The sequence below is a fragment of the Agelaius tricolor genome, unplaced genomic scaffold (genome assembly GCF_023055355.1).
Source record: "Agelaius tricolor isolate 1412-34295 unplaced genomic scaffold, bAgeTri1.0.p SCAF_8, whole genome shotgun sequence".
NCBI lineage: Eukaryota > Metazoa > Chordata > Aves > Passeriformes > Icteridae > Agelaius > Agelaius tricolor.
This window is the reverse complement of record NW_027269268.1, coordinates 41,444,537-41,460,837: the sequence shown is the minus strand read 5'-3', so window position 1 is coordinate 41,460,837 and position 16,301 is coordinate 41,444,537. Positions and strand designations below refer to the sequence as shown.

The window sequence follows — 16,301 nt, the reverse complement described above, 5'->3', positions numbered from 1 at the left end:
GGCAGTGCCTGCTCTGTAACACAGGCAGCTGTGTGTCTCTCCTCCTTTGCAGGATGGTAGGACAGGCAGGAGTGTGCCTGAAGGACACAGCCCTTACAGCCAGAGCCTCCTTGTAGAAAGGTACCAGCTTTTCCTGTCCTTCCTCTGTTCTGCTTCTATACCCAAGACACAATGGACTCCTAGTAATCCTTTACACCAGGAACAAAAAGTGTAAGACTCCAGAGTGAAGCACAGCCTGTTTATCTTTTAGGACTTAGCCCTGAACTTAGTGGTATGTTTGACAGCTGATTCACAAAGCCTACTATTAATTATGGTTAACCTGGTCCACCAACTTCAGGCTTTCCAAAGCACATCCATACCATAGCAGTTATTCTAGGATTTCTTTTTTAAGATATGGAAGAAAACAAAAAAAATTCACTGGTGAATTTTACCTTGGGATCCAGCTTTGAAAAAGGACTGGGTTTGCCTCCCCACGTGCTTATTTCCATGATATTTTCAACATCTTCTTTCATCAAGCAGTAGGAGTCCATAAATGTTATAGCTTGTTGTACACCATCTGCTCCAAAGTCTCTCAAGGGCTGGACAAGTGCATCCCGCAAATATGACAAATATTCCATATTTACTGTCCTCTTGCATGTCTGAGTTCTTTGTCAAATTGAAAATAAAACATGGAGTAAGTAAATCTGTCCAACCAGCAACATTGACTTCTAAAGACAAGAACAAATAGGTAAGGAGGCCCTCAGCAAATAACAATCAGCTGCCTTAAGAGCAAACTGCAAGTTGTGCCATTTCTTTTGCCATACCTGCACTGGGGAATAACCAATGCAAGGTATTTGAACACCAAGCAGTCTGGGGAAACACATCTCTGAGAAACAACTTCAGGGGAAAAAAGAAAAATGCAAAGTACTTGTGATTGACTTGTAGAAATTAAGCATTGAGAAAAATGTCCTTAACAACATAGGAACACATTCACAGAACACATGAATGTGTCACTTATTTGCACCAAGCACAGCAAGGAACTGATGGTAGGTAATGAACTGCACAAGAAAGAATCAGAGGAATGTATCAGAGGAATGCCAGTACTACCTGAGACTCATATGCATTGCCAGTTCTTGAATGATACGATCGTGTTTGCCTGTGGATGAAAATTTCCCCAGCCAGCTGGGAAAGACAGGAAACTGGGACATGTAACCCCTCATCAGCTCCCCTGGGAGAACACTTGCATAAATAGCCTGAAAAAGTAACACACATGCCAAACTCAGATCACACTGAAAGTCTCATGACACACTGCCCTGCACTTCACTGTCCCCAGGGAAGAGGGGTAGGTGACACAGGGTCACAGTGGAAACGGCTTATTTTAAGAGAACTCTCTCAATTGCTTATTTCTGGTCAATCCCTCTAAGGTTACAGCTTCATCCCTTGTACCACCCTGTTTATTACCATGTTCTAAAATACCTGTGAAGTTTTCTTGGTTTCAAAACCCAAAAAAAGCCAAACAGACAACCCCAAAACATGGCCTTTTCTCATGTCCAGTTTAGAGTGCAGTCAAATAGCTGACTTCACACAAACAAGTGATCTCCAACACACAGACTTGGTGAAAGAGAGCTTTCCAAAGAATACTGCAATCTACATAAGTCAGCTCTGTTCCTAAGCATACAGCTCTTTGGACCGGTACTGAACTAGATGACATCCAGACGTGCCTTCCAATTTCACCTACAATGCGTTCTCTGATGCCAGTCATAATCCTTTAAGCACAAGTCTTTTCAGTGTTTCAGTGAGCATTAAAAGAAGTACAGTGACCAAGTTTCAGTCCTCTGTGCTTTGAAAGAAATCCTGCCCTGGTGAGAGGAAGGACAGAGCAGGCTTGTAACAGCAAAAGTGATAACGCACCATGTGCTTCTATGCTTTGTGACTGTCCACCTTCTCCACATTGCAGAAGACTTTATTTCATGTTGCAGCATGGGCTCAACAATATGGATATAGGAAATTCTTCTGATTACCAGTGGAACAGAAAATACTACATGAAGTACAAACTGTAGATATCATAAAACTACACTGAAACACCAATTTCCACAGATCCACCTTTAACACTGGACACCCCCCCTTAAAGAACATAAAGTGAGTGTTAAGTGCTCACCTGTGTTGGAAGAAGATTCCAGTTCTGCTTGCTACGAATCTGTCTGTCCACTATATCACCATCACATATACTATCAGCTGCTCTGCTCAAGAGCACCAAGTGCTTTTTTAAATTACCTCTGGAAAAAAAATGAAGTTGACTTTGTTACAAGGCAGAAATATCCAGATAGGTTTTAGTCTACCTTGACTCCCCAACACAAAAGCCTATAGCAATTTAGGGTTTGGAGTAACTCACCCAGCAGCAGCTGGTTTCACATGCACATAGTTCTCTTGGACAAAGAGAGGTGCTAGTGAATAATCATGGAAGAAAAGATCTGATTTGTCTATAAGAGACATACGGGCAGCCTCTTCTCCAGTAGCAAAAACCTTCCGGACAACATCAAAGGGGCCCTAAATAAATGACATTTCAAGAAGTCAGCAGCTAGAAGGTCAGCACAAAAAGTAAAACACAGCACAGTATCCACAAAATCAGTATCCAGAAGTATCTTCACTCATCAGTACAAGCCCCTCATTCAGTATTTCCACCCTAGAACTTTACCAGTTTTAAGAACTGTAATTTATTTTTGATATTAAGAGAATTATGTCCTAAACAGAGAACAAAGGATGGGAAGTATGAGCTTCATAATTGCATCTTACATAAGAGACAAGTATATCAAAATTCAGATTCAGTCCTGGATATACTACTCTTCAACTATCTGTGGCAAATGCGATAGCTCTTGGCACCTAGGCTTTATTCAGTGCTTCAGTTCAAAAGATGCTTATAAAGCCAAGTGATTATATCAAAATATGACAGTAAAAGCCAATCCAGTATTTGACACTTACCAGTTTGATGTCCTTTTTGGCTCTGCTGGCATCTGTTTTAGCCTCATCATAAGTCAGTGATTTGTCTTTTGCACACCACATATTAAGATTATGTAAAACCTAAAGAACAAAATTTACAATTTTGTAGCATAATAGAATTTAAATGGAAGACTCTGGCAATAACAGCCTAATCTTTATACATAAAAATATTGTTTAAATACTTTGAATTCAATGTACATAATCTGCTATCTGAATGGTCACTGATGCTGAATGGCTACTGACCTGTCTGATGTCCTGATTTGCTGCCAGGATTATCTCTTGCATAGCAGGTGGAGGAATTTTTAAACCTTCTTTAAATGCAATAGACATCATGGCACCCTGTAATCACAATTGAGAAACTGTCACTAGAGCATTCCTATGAGTTCTTGCCCCAGCAGAAAATACTGACACATGCATGAAAGAACACTGCATATTTTTCTAAATTTTTAAAGCACATATAGCTAAAATTTTCTCTCATAATCATAAGCCATCATTTACCAATCGTGTAAAAAAGAGCATGTTTGTTTATAAAAACCAATTTTGGATATATTCTTAAGACAGACATCTAAAATCCAAAAGGCTTTGGGAAGAGAAACTCAGGCAATTCATTCTGAAAAACAGTTACTTGCTGAGATGATGGATTAAGTGGTGTATCCAATTTATTCTGAATAAACTGTGCCACATGAAAACTGAAGTTCCTGATGGTAATTCAGTGCAGCCCATAAAGCCACAGCCATAAAGCCACAGCCACAGCCTACTTACTTTGATCTGTTCTAGCCGAGGTCTCTGAAAACGAAGATCCAAGCAGTAGTGGACCAAGGAGCGCATCTTGGGGTGGTTGCGATCATTGCACATGCAAATGATGGGAACCTTCGTGTGCCGGATCAAAGCAATCAGCTCCTGCAATTGAGACACGTTACAATGCCATCAGATAACTGGATAATGAGAGCAATTAGAATGTCATACCAAGCAGCATTAGTCCCCGCCTTAAATCAGATCCTTGACAGCTGCCAAGTCCACATTTCTACACAGTGCAAACCTAGCCCCTTGCCTATATTTTTCACTTCCTGTTCTGTTCAGCTGCAAAAGATCTGCTGCCTACCCACTTCCATTCCTTACTTCCAGCAGTTATGTTTGGAACTGTCTTGAAGAAGCAATGAAGACCAACAGCCCAGAGTACAGCTGTCCACCTACAGAACCAGACTCATTTCTCCAAAGGCCAGTTTGACCTGGCTTATGCCCAGAGGGCACACACAGCTTTCTGGCTGCACCCTGCCTGAACAGTGCTAAAGCAGCAGACAAGATATCTAAGCTGTAGCAAAGACATGGGAAATAGAACAATAGCAGCTGTGTAGTTTAGCTTTCTAAGCTGCAACAAGTTTATTTAGTAGATATTTAGAAGGTTAAATATGAATAGTGCTCTGTGCTTTGTCTCTTATAAACGGGCCATTGTATGCGAGAGAAGGCCACCATTGTTTTAACCAAAGCTACATGTGCTTAAGGTGATTAGATAGAACTACTGTCAGTATGCTTCTGCTCTCTGTGATTGGCTAAGATGGCTTTATGGTATGCTGTAACATCAAGTTTCTTTGGCCTGCTGCCTGACCAGCGAGCTGGTAGCATCTCTTCATTGCCATAACCCTGTAATGAGACTGATGCTGAAAATAAACAGCTCAAGACGCTTGTCAGAGTGGCCCCATCCCGTTTGTGTCTGTCAAAGAATGAAAAGGCAGAAAGTAAAAAGATCAGCTCATCTCTGCTCCAAGAGGCTTCATCACTTTTAGGCTCACCAGAACAAACTTTGCTAGCTCTAATGAAGGTGAAAATCAGTTCAGTTTCATTCTTACAATGAAAACACCTGCATCTGAGCTAAAAATCTCTATGCCCTTTACCATCAAAGTACTGCACGTGACTATAGGAAATCCTCAGAAGCTAAAACTGGAGCTACTAAAGAGAACAAAGGGTGCTGCTGCCTATGCCACACATTAGTTACTCAGTGTTACTGCCTATGCAAAAGAGCAACAGTCCCAGCCAGACTATGAACCTCCCACTGCAGGGAGATGTCACCTTAGAGAGACCTTAGAATAAATGTACCTGTTCTAAAGTGCACACACTCAAGTTCATCACTCCAGGCTTCTTCTACACAAATATCCTTTTTCCCCCATCTACCAAGGCACAATTCTTACACCAAAACAGGCTTCTAAAACATGTCAGACTGTACTCTGCAGAGAGTTTGTTTATGGGCCATGGGTTGAGGACAGAGTGGCTTGACTATCTTGTGCTATATATGGCACACACTCTTGGCAATGGCATTAGCTAGGAACTACAGTGGCTTCACCTGAATCCCTCCTCTGTCTTCATTGCCTGCCATACCATCCACTTCATCCATGATCAATACATGCTTCCCGCTAACTGATGAAGATGCACCTGAAAATGAATATGGATAAGAAAATGAGATGAGAATAAAGGAGTCTTGCTCAGAGTTTTACCCAATGCTAAGTAAGATAACACCATCCTGGGCTACTGAGGTGGTGGCTCTGCCACTTGATCACATCAATCTATGTTCACAGACCAGACTATAACCTCATGTTATTTTCTTAGAAACAAGTCCCATGGAACAGAGGAGCAACTGCACAGTTCTTGAGTAGTTTGTGCAGATTAACAACTCATTTTACAAGTAGCAGGATTTAATTCTAAACTGAAGAAGAAATATAACAGCTTACTACATGAACCCATCCCTATTAGAGCCAGGCCCCTCCACCTGATGAGCAAGGTAAATTCCTAATGTCGTGCAATAAGGGAGCTCTGTCCTTCCTCCAAGCAGACTCTTAATAAAACAAAAATCTCCTTCAAACAACAGACGCACCAGAACAGAAGTCTTTGATGCTGGTGTTGTTAAGTGACTCAGCAATGACTTCCTTCAGACTGTTCTTGCTGCGAGTGTCGCTGGCATTCAGCTCCACATAGCTATACCCCAGCTCCTGGTCCAAACACACAAACCACATAAAAAGTGAGAACACAAATCAGTGACAAATCATATAGCTTTAATTAGTTTCTCCCCTTATACTCCTTTTCTCTAGCAATTCAAAAAAAACTCTATAGCCACGTGTGGAACAGATAGGCCCAAAAGAGACACTTTCTGTTTTGTTTTGTGGTGGGGTTTTTTTGTTGTAGTTTTTTTTTTGTTTGTTTGTTTGAATTTTTTTTGTTGTTGGTTGGTTTTCTTTTTGGTTTAATTGAAGGGGATGCAGAAGCAATGGAGTCAGTGGCACATTTTAAATTTTGGAAGATGAACAGAACTGCCAGCAGGGATAGGAACAGAGCTGTGAGCCAAGGCTGGCTAAGCTCCATGGCATTTCCAGCTGCATAACAAAGAAACATACCACATGGCTCTGAAAGCTGCAGGAAAGAGAAGCTTTTAACTATTTAACCAACAGGAAACACATGACTCCCACAGCAGCACTAACACTTCTGTCAGTCCCTGACACAACTTAACCCAGCTGCTCCTTTATCAGCAAACTCTCCTGCCAGAGGCAGCCAGAACACAGCACTGAGCACACACAGCATTGGTCTGTTTTGCTGGCATTTCCTGTGGAGCACAGAGAAATGCTCTGTAGAGTCCTGAGGCAGCTGAGAGCAAGCCAGGTTGGAAACCAGAAACAGAAAATGACATGCTTTTAAGGAAAAAAAAAGCGAGCCCAAGACAGCACATTCACCTTTTCTAGTCTAGCTCTAGGTGTGGCAGCAACTTGTTGGCACGGAGCTCAAAGACATGCAGTGGGGGGGGAGGGAGAAAAGGATTAAGAGTTACTCTATACAACAGATTTCTAAATTCAGATTTAGAAACGGACACATAGCCCTGTCAATTTCTCTCATCCTGAAGTAGCATTTCAATTTAGAAGAAATCTAGGAAATATCTCTCTGTTAGACATATAAAAACCATGACCTTAGCCTTTCAAAAAGCTTGCCAGAATTTGACTCCCACTAAATGCAAATATTCTCCAATATTCCAATATTGCAGAACCAGTGCTGAATGCTCACAGTTTTGGAAAACCATTTCCAATTATTCAACATACTGTGATATGTTTCCTCTCAATGTAACAGAAAGAAATGCAGACACCCATTGGTACCTTCTCACCTCAGACCTGATAAAGGTATCCAAATAGCCACATATTTTCACCTGTAACCCTGTTCTGAGCAGGTGCAACCTGGCTGAGAGCAGACCCTGTCATTCAGAGCACACCCACCTGCACACTGTACCTGTATCAAGATTCAGAATTAATATGTAACAAAAGTGTTGGGAACAACCATTATTATGACCTCACCTTACAAACCAAAGCAGCTGTAGTAGTTTTACCAACTCCAGGTGGACCAGAAAGTAATGCTGCTTTAAAGCCTGTCCCATCATCTTTGCTTCCAGTTTTACTAGGTTTTGCTAAAAAGAAAAAAAAATCAGGTTTTACCTAGGTATGTAATTATAAAACAATGCTCCTAAAGCTAAAGATATCAAGCATCATTGGAATTTTTCCTCATTTAAGGACTGAGAAGAACATCCAAAGATGCACACACAGCTGCATCCTAACTACTCAGGTAAAAGCAGTTTAAACCAGCTTACAGCTTATAACTTGCAGTGATTTTGAACTGAAAAATACCAAAAAGTGCTATTAATGTAATACAACCATTTCAGCAATTTCCTCACAACCATATCATACACATAAAAAACCAAAAACACCACCAAACCCACACACCACCACAAACAAATTAAGCCAAACCCCAAACACGCCACACACAAAATCCCACTACCTACTAGAGCTGAACTAAACTTAAACCCTCTTTTAAACACAGAAAAACCTGTCTGTCTATAGGATGACCAACTGTCTACTTGACACATGCCCTTCTTCCCAGAGGCAGCACCTTGACAATTCATCCCTTCACATGAGAGCAGCCCTTTAGACCTGCTCTTATCCTGTATCTTCACTGTTGGCCATGCCTAACCTATTTCCTCTTGCTGAGGAAGAAATCAATGGGCTCAACACAAGGCCATTTTTAGATACATCACAGTAGGATATTTGGGGGGGTTTTGTAAAAATGAAAACTCAAACTTAGGGGAAAAAGTCTTTTAAGACACATTTTTCTGCTCTTTTTTCAGGTGGGAAGGTGGGTAGTAAATGAACAACTACTTCACTGAAAAACCTCAGGCTCAATTACTGCTAAAAACCCATCTGAGTGCAGCTTTATTCCCAATTTCTAGAGCTGCCCTGCTACCACCCAGGCCCTCAGTGGTCCAGGGAACCAAGGAGCATGATTAGCATGAAAGAACACAGAGAAAATTAACCAGGCCAGTCACCTTGTCCATCTTCCAAGGTGTTCTTGTGCCAGTTTCTGAGCCACCGGAGCAGTTTATTGGCACAGCTCTGCTCACCCTGCTGTCCAATAATTGCCTTAAGAGATACAGGCTTATATTTATCTACCCACAGCAATTTCTCTGTGCCATCTTCATTAACCTCAGAAACCAAGTTCCCCTTAGGTTTTGGGGCTTCTTTCTCCTCTACAGTCTGACGTTTAAAGTCCGTAAGTTTTCGAACAGCAGTGGTTTCTTTCTTGACAGATCTGATGGTTTCTCCTTTTTCAGGAGTAGACTTGTATTTTTTATTATTAGCTTCCCTTTTGTAGGGGCTAAAATTCCTTTTCCCAGCCTCAGCTTTCTCTGGTGTCTTTTTGGGTTTTGACTCCACTTTCTTTGCCTTAGGAAAATAAAAAATTAAAAAGAAATTAAAGGAAAAATACAGTAAATAAACAGCATATTTATTTTAACAATTACAGGGGGCTTATAAAGTGACAAAGCTTATGTATTGATTAAAAAAACCTTCAAGAGCAGATACAGAAATACTTTCTGAGAAATAAAGCACAGCTAAACACAATGTCACCAGGTTCTGTGGTACAACCCACAAAAAAGAGGTGGGAAGTGTTCAGGTCATTCCAAAAGCAGTCCCCTAATTCACAAAGCCTGAGGCATCCTACAATGCTAAACTGATGACTGCAAGGTGGGAACAAACAGGTCAGACACCCTTGAAACTCTTGCAAAACACTTGCAAAAGTTGCTCAACCCAAAACAATTCAAAGGGAGCCTAAGTGATAGCTAATAAGCTCAAAGTTGCTTTTCCCTGGGACATTAATGGTATCTTTGCATAAACAAGTCATGTCTTGTAATGAATGCACCACACATTAGAGCTAACAGAGATTCTAATAACATTCTATCAGCCACTACAAGCTAAATTTAAATGTGCACAAAAAACTTGGTACCTCTTTTTTTGTATTGAAAAAATTCCCTTTAATATTTGTAGTTCAAGTACCACATAAAGACAAGATCTGTTAAATATACACATAGTTTACATATTTCTGGGCCTGTCTGGGTACCACATGGTATCAGTCACAATTACTTATTCCAAAGAATGAATACTCCTTGTTTCAACCCAATACCCTCTAAGGAGATGCAATTACCTGCTCTGTCAGGCACCTAAAATGCAGAATAATGTCAGAACGTGAAAATAACCTTTAGCACCCGAGTCATTTGTGTTCAGCACAAACAAAAAATTTTCACTTTTAACCTAAAAGGTCAAACTGATGATTGTTGTTACTGAAGAGAAGACAAACTCCTTTCAATTAAAAACAAACAAAAGCAAAAAAAGCATACCTCTGTTTCAGCTGCCAGCTCATATTTTGACTTTTTGCCTGGCATAGTTCGAATAAGATCAAACAGACCATCCTCATCAATAATTTTTGTACCTAAAGCTGATGCCTGGAGCAAAAGAAAGAATTAAATGTGAAATCACGTTACATTAGGATTTCTGTAATTAATTTCAAAGTGTTTTCTAGTAAAAAAACTATGACTAGGAACACAACAAGAGTTGATATAGATGTGGATATCTCTGTGTGTTGTATGTATGCACAGAAGTAAAAACAAAACAAAGCCGTAAGCCACTTGGCAACTTTTCATTTTAAAGATGCACTTTGTTGTGGCAGGGATACTGGAAATTACCAGGTAAGAGAGGAACAACTGAGCTGCACTTTGCCTCTGGCCAGGCAGGAGCCCACTCACCTTCTCACACTTGGACTGGCCGCAGTCCCGGCCCATCACCAGGTAATTTGTTTTCTTGCTGACATTGCCGGTTACCTTTCCCCCGTAACGCTCAATCAGAGACTTGGCCTCATCTCTCTCGATGCACTCCAGAACTCCCGTAATTACAAATGTCAGCCCCTCCAAGCAGTTCTCAGCTCCCTGAGAACCAGAGCATTGCAGATACATTACTGATACAATTCTACCAAATAGCCCTTAACCATCAGCTATTTTAACCCTCTACCACATCAAGTACCCTATGAAACTTTACAAATCAGACTATCATACCTAGCTAGGTAATAGCTCTAAAAGTTCCAATGAGAATAGCTACCAAGACAACTCCACACATTGTTTACCTGACCATACTTGTAGCACTTTGTGCTTCAAGCATAGCATATGAATCAACTGAGTGACAGCAATCTTCAACTTTAAAACCAGTAACTATTTTTAATTATCATGACTTCCTAAATCATGTTCTGAGTATAAATTCTTTAGTACACTTCCTTACATTTAGTCACTGCTTAGCATTACAATTTATGTTTTTCTAATACATTCTTCCTACTGGGAAAAAAATACCAGTCTTTAAACAGTTAAGTTGATATTTTTTTAAACTACTTACAGCAGTAGGTCTACCAAACACTCCACATCATATATAGAATCCTGCAGCCAAGCTTACCTGAGGTATCTCTTTGGAGCCCAGTGCTTTGGGACCCTCACGATTAAGGAAGCTTCGGTAAGCTTGGTAATTGTTTCGCTTCTTTTCAGAGTCCTCAGGACTTATAGACTGGGTCAGGAGAGGAAAAAAAACTAATATACATATTACAGATATAAAAACAGCAAAATAAACCCAAGCTTCACAGCTTAAGACATTTTCAAGCACCAAAGGAAAACCAAGTTCTAACACTTGTTTATAATCTATTAACATGCAATACTGAATCTTGCTCTCCTTTTGGTGCTTGTGTTGAGGTGTTTTTCCTTGTTCCTTTTAAAAATACTTCAAAAATGTGAGAGTTTAAAAAATACGTACCCATTGTTTATTGGCAGGTTTCTGTAGCTTCATCTATTGCACATATACACGCTCACTCAACTCTTAAATTGTCACTTTAAATTCACATCCTATTTATGATGTACACTTATATAAAAGTAGAAATACTATGAAGTACACTTTAAGAGACACTTAAGCTTCTCAATCAGCAAACAACTGCTAAAAACTGACCTCAAAAAGAGGTGCAGGCTCTCCCTTCTAATTACAACTGCTATTTAATTGTCAAAATGGGGTACTTCATACTGTATGATTAAGAAGTACATTTTAATGTTGCCAGTAACTGCCAGTGCTCAACAAATACAGTTACTGAATCAGATATAAAACCCCAAATTCTATTCTTACATAGCATATCAATAATAAGAAAAATCAGGAGACTAGGGAGAGAAATATAAATACCTAAACAATGCCACCCATCATTTTAACCACGGAACAGATCCTTAGGTCACCACACTGACATCAGTAAGTTTGCACTCACTAAGTGTCAGAATTCCTGCATTCTGCATTTTCCAGCCAAGTTAAACAAGAGAAAGCACAGAACTGATTTTGCAGTGTACCTGCACACCTTAATGGGCATTAGAGAACCTCAGGTCCTTCATCTGTTTAATTTACACTTTGCCAAATAATTTTTTACACTTAGTTTTACAACTGCTGTAAAGAAGGAACTTACAGTCTTACCAGAATTCAAAACCTTAAAAGATGCTCAGGAGATTCAAACCACCAAGTTACAACAGTGACACCTATAATAAATGAAAACTATTTTCCTGCAAACTCCACCAAGACATCTAAATTAATTTTGATAGCTCCTACCTCAGTCTTCTTGGGAGAAACTTTCTCCTTCTTTGGTGTTGTCTTCTCTTCTTTCCCTGAAGCTGCTTTTCCTCTTAGTGCATTTTGAGCACCTCTTTCCTTTCCAGCAATCTCTTCTTTTTTACCATTAGATGATTGTGGGGGTAAACAAGAACCTTTCGACTGCTCAGATTTAGCTTGTGGCTTCGCAGAGTAATTCATGGCTGCACCAGCTGAGTCTGTTGCTTTCACTTGATAGGAGGCAGAGGGAGAAGAGTTCATATATAAAAATGTATCTCATTAATATTATAAATTAGTGCAATGCTTTTCAGTTTCTGTGTCCTACCTCCTTCTGACTGCTTGTACCCTGCTGTTGTATTAGGGCTGCTGTTGATGCTCTGTACTGTTTGCTCTCCTTCTGTGTTTTTCCGAGCCTAAACAAACACACGATGCCAAAGTCAGGGATGTGTGTCCCAAGCTACCACAGAGACACAGCAACACACTTCACTTAACTGGGACTAGAACTTACAATACCATCCCTACAGAGGCATCCAGCACACACTGTCTGATGAGGCAGGACCCCCTTTACTGAGCAAGGAAAAGCCAGGAGGGCAGTATAAGAAGTGAGTGTGCTATTTCCATGAAAACACTTTCCTGCTGTTTTTAAGGCATTTGTATGGAAGTCTCAAAACAAAGGCGTATAAGTAAGAACACTCCCAGCAATGCAACTCCTAGAAGTGTAAGTTTAAAAAGAATTCAACCTTTTTCTTCTGTGGTGTTTCATCCAACATGGCCAGAGTTCTAGCAAATTCTTCATCTTCATGCAGCTGTCTCTCCAGCTGAAAGGAAAAAAAAATAATGATTTTTAGGCTAATGCCAAACAAGTTCTAACTCTAGTGTATTTTTACAAAAACTCTTAAGTGAGCACATAGCTAGAAAAAGGGTGTCGTACCAGAGGCAAATAAATTTCTGGAAATGGCACTGAAGAATTACTTGTCTCCCCCAGAAAATAAGACTACTTAAATCTAGTGAGAAAAATTGACTTGTTGCACTAGAAACATTATTATGCCTGTATAAGCTGTTTTCAAATGAGTTTTTCATTCATATATTTTATTGTTGTCTAGCCTTTTATTTTAAATAATCAAACTTTGAAGACTGCACCTCACAACAAACAGTCTGCAACAACATGTAACCTGCTGGCTTTATCAAAAGCAGTCCCAAAAGACAAGTAGTAATGATGCCTGTTAAAAATTATAATATCTCCAGAATGAATGCTTTATTCTCATTTACTATTAGCAAAAAATGCATATTAAAAAATTCTGTTCTGGAGAACTTAACTACTGCCCTTAGCCCTGCTCTTAGTGTCAGTTCTATTTACTTTAGGGAAGCAAATATACTTTAACTTTCTATTACTTATACAAGTGATTTTCTCTGATGAAAGAACCAGTAAAAACAAACAGTGCACAACATCTGTGTGAGTTATTTATTAGTTGTAAAAAAACCCCACCAAAGTCAGTTTGGCTTCATTTTTATTTCACTTAACATAAACCTGACATCTCCAGTGATAACTGATCCTTTGGTTACCTTTCCTGTGCAATATGGTACCTTGGGGAAAACCTTTTCTATTCATGAATAGTGTTCATTATTGCCAATAAATATTGACCACTGTTTCAACAGAAGAACAACAGAATTACTTTCATAATTGAAATCCAACATGTCGTGCTTTAAGATCCCAATAGATGACTTTATAAAACCAGTATGCCACAGGCATTGTCTGTATGTGTCCATACAGTGAAATCTCCCTTCCCTAAGTACAGTGAGGAGGGGAAAGGGCAGAGAGCACCCAGTGCAAAGCAGACTGGGGCAGAGACACCCCGATATAAAGTACTGGGATGCACAGAAACTCTGACTGTTTTGGATAAGATCAGTTCAAATAAAGACATCATCTTATTTTTCCTGACTGGTTGTTTAACTTTCTAGTAGGGTAAAGCTGGATTCACTTTCTCTCATCCTTACTTTCAGAGGTGCAGATTTGTCTGTACAATCTACTTATTTCAAACAATACTCAATATTACAAATATATGTGGGAAATCAAGTTTTCCCAAAAGCAAGTAAATATGTGTACCTTCCCTCATAGTAGTACTGATTCAAATAGGAAAGTTTAAGACATGTAAGGGCCATTCACATTTTTCTCAACTATAAGAAAAGTTAAAAGACATGTAAAACAGATCATGGATGGCAATGACTTTTAATTTTTTACTCCAGAGAATGAAAATAAACATAACACCATCAAAACATGAGGAAGCAGAAAGTGAATTCTGTGTGAAAGGCAGGATTATTAGAAGCACATCAGCTGCACAGACAGAGAAAATCGATTTTCTCTCTATCCAGACTAAGTGATACATTCTATTTACATAACTGAAATATTGCCTATAAAAATAACTGTGTGACCAGGCTTGCACATATTGATGAATTTTATTACACTTAGTTACAGCATACCTGGAAACTCCATCTTAACTTCTTAAGGAAAACCAATTTTAAGTTAAACAAACTGCTCTTGATATAGAGCATTAAATTTGTAGAGCTTTTACCTCTGAATCTTCTTCAAGCTGCAGTTGCCTAGCAATAGCCTCATCATCTAGTGTGCTGTCTCTGCTCTGTGAAGGCTATATTAAAGAAAAAAAGACCAATTATTCAGTTACCCCATTACTGTGTCAATAATAACTTCACATGTATAGATTCCTTCTGTATGCTTCTAGAAAAGGACTGTGAATGAGACATGCAACATTAATTTCCAGCTCTCTAACCTAAACACTATTAAACAAGGCTATTTTCAAGGGGTTTCGTTATTCAAAACAAGACCATGCTATAATGTCAATATCTCAACTATTAAAACAATGCTAAACATCTCTCAAGCTATCAAATGAAAAAAAAAACACATCACTTGAAAAATACATTAGTAACTATACTGGGAATTTTTAAGTTCCTCCATACTTTTACTCAGTGCTTTGTTATTCCACGAATATGTGCCCCATAAAGCTTGGGAAAACAACCTTCTCCCTCTCCTGCCTGCCCTCCACCCTAAGCTATCCCTTCCACTCACCAACCTCAGAAAACCTAATGGATTTCAAGAAATGTCACTTGAGAAGAGGCAATAAGAAAATACTACCTTCAACTTCGTGCTATCTTATCAAACATGGAAACCACTCCAAACTTGTATTTGAGGAGTTGATGTGCACATGTGGATCATGAGAGCTCAACTTCTATGTGAGTGCTCATACAGAGTAACAGGAGGTAGGAGCAGCACTTCAGCCCCTCCTTGCAGTCCAACTGTTCATTCTGAGCTGCCACCAGACACACGAGCAGGAGCCTCCTCAGTACTCACCTCTCTCCTTTTACTTGCTACCAGCTTCTTTTCTGAGCGTTGGACACTCCTTGTCCCAAAGAAATCAAGTGCAGAGGTGGGAGTCTGTTTCACTGGAGAGAGGGGTTTGCTTTTAGCTTGTGGTTTTACCTCCTCTTTTTTCACAGTATTTGTTCTTGGACAACCAACCCCTGATGTCCCGTTCTCCTTCGGTTTCAGGGAAATTCTTTTATTGGCAAAATCATCATCTTCATCTAAACACAAAGAGAATTCCATTACTTCTGGTACACAGAACTCAAGTTCTAATAACAGAACTGCCAAGACAACTATTTCAGCACATTACATCATCTCAAATCCTTAAAAAATGCAACAGGCATTCCAGAGTTTTCTGAAAAAAAGGCTGAGTTGCACAACACGTAGTGTTTAACACCTTGAATAGCATAACTCAAGTCTGAACAGATTCAGTACTGAAATAACAACACAATATTGTTACTTGTACTCACACATTACCTCTCAATTAGACAAGTTCACCAGGAATGCCTTCCCTTCTTAAATGAGGAAAATAAACAGAAGACCAATGAAATTTGAACTCCCTCCTCAATTCATGTCAAATTGAACAGCATGACTCTTCCTTTACATTTTAGATGATGCACAAAGCCACGTTTATTTTATTACTTTACAGTACTCATCAACAAAGCACCTAACATAGGCTTTGTAGACATGTATTCTTAAGCATCCAGCTTACATTACAAACCAAGGAAAAATATCAGAACATTTTTTTTTACAAAAAAAAAAAGGAAAAAAGGATTCTTGGGTAAGCTTCCTAGTTATTTTTTCAAGTATTGCTCATAGTTTATGAATATTTTAGCAAAAACATTTCAATGCCATTTTTTCACTTTTTCCATTTTAGAGATTCTATGTATGAGCTTTCTACATCTCTGCACTTAAACACACCTCCTTCCAGTACAGTTGAAACCAACTAAAAGAAAAACAACAATTTCACAGAACACAGA

The 16,301-nt window shown here is 39.3% G+C and overlaps 1 protein-coding gene across 2 annotated transcripts in view; it reads right to left on the bottom strand.

Moving 5' to 3' along the window:
• The window catches only part of RFC1 (replication factor C subunit 1), a 37,169-nt gene that overhangs the window by 4,907 nt on the left and 15,961 nt on the right, over positions 1–16,301 (bottom strand). For both annotated transcript variants that reach the window (XM_071432532.1, XM_071432533.1), the window contains 19 exons: positions 15,310–15,542; positions 14,516–14,590; positions 12,686–12,763; positions 12,271–12,358; positions 11,946–12,175; positions 10,770–10,877; positions 10,076–10,255; positions 9,671–9,775; positions 8,324–8,720; positions 7,302–7,411; positions 5,843–5,957; positions 5,315–5,403; positions 3,739–3,876; positions 3,220–3,315; positions 2,959–3,057; positions 2,372–2,526; positions 2,138–2,255; positions 1,087–1,232; positions 432–645 (listed from right to left, as the gene is read on the bottom strand). In XM_071432532.1, coding sequence (XP_071288633.1) covers positions 432–645; positions 1,087–1,232; positions 2,138–2,255; positions 2,372–2,526; positions 2,959–3,057; positions 3,220–3,315; positions 3,739–3,876; positions 5,315–5,403; positions 5,843–5,957; positions 7,302–7,411; positions 8,324–8,720; positions 9,671–9,775; positions 10,076–10,255; positions 10,770–10,877; positions 11,946–12,175; positions 12,271–12,358; positions 12,686–12,763; positions 14,516–14,590; positions 15,310–15,542 — 2,774 coding nt within the window. The remainder of the gene's footprint in view (positions 1–431; positions 646–1,086; positions 1,233–2,137; positions 2,256–2,371; positions 2,527–2,958; positions 3,058–3,219; positions 3,316–3,738; positions 3,877–5,314; positions 5,404–5,842; positions 5,958–7,301; positions 7,412–8,323; positions 8,721–9,670; positions 9,776–10,075; positions 10,256–10,769; positions 10,878–11,945; positions 12,176–12,270; positions 12,359–12,685; positions 12,764–14,515; positions 14,591–15,309; positions 15,543–16,301) is intronic.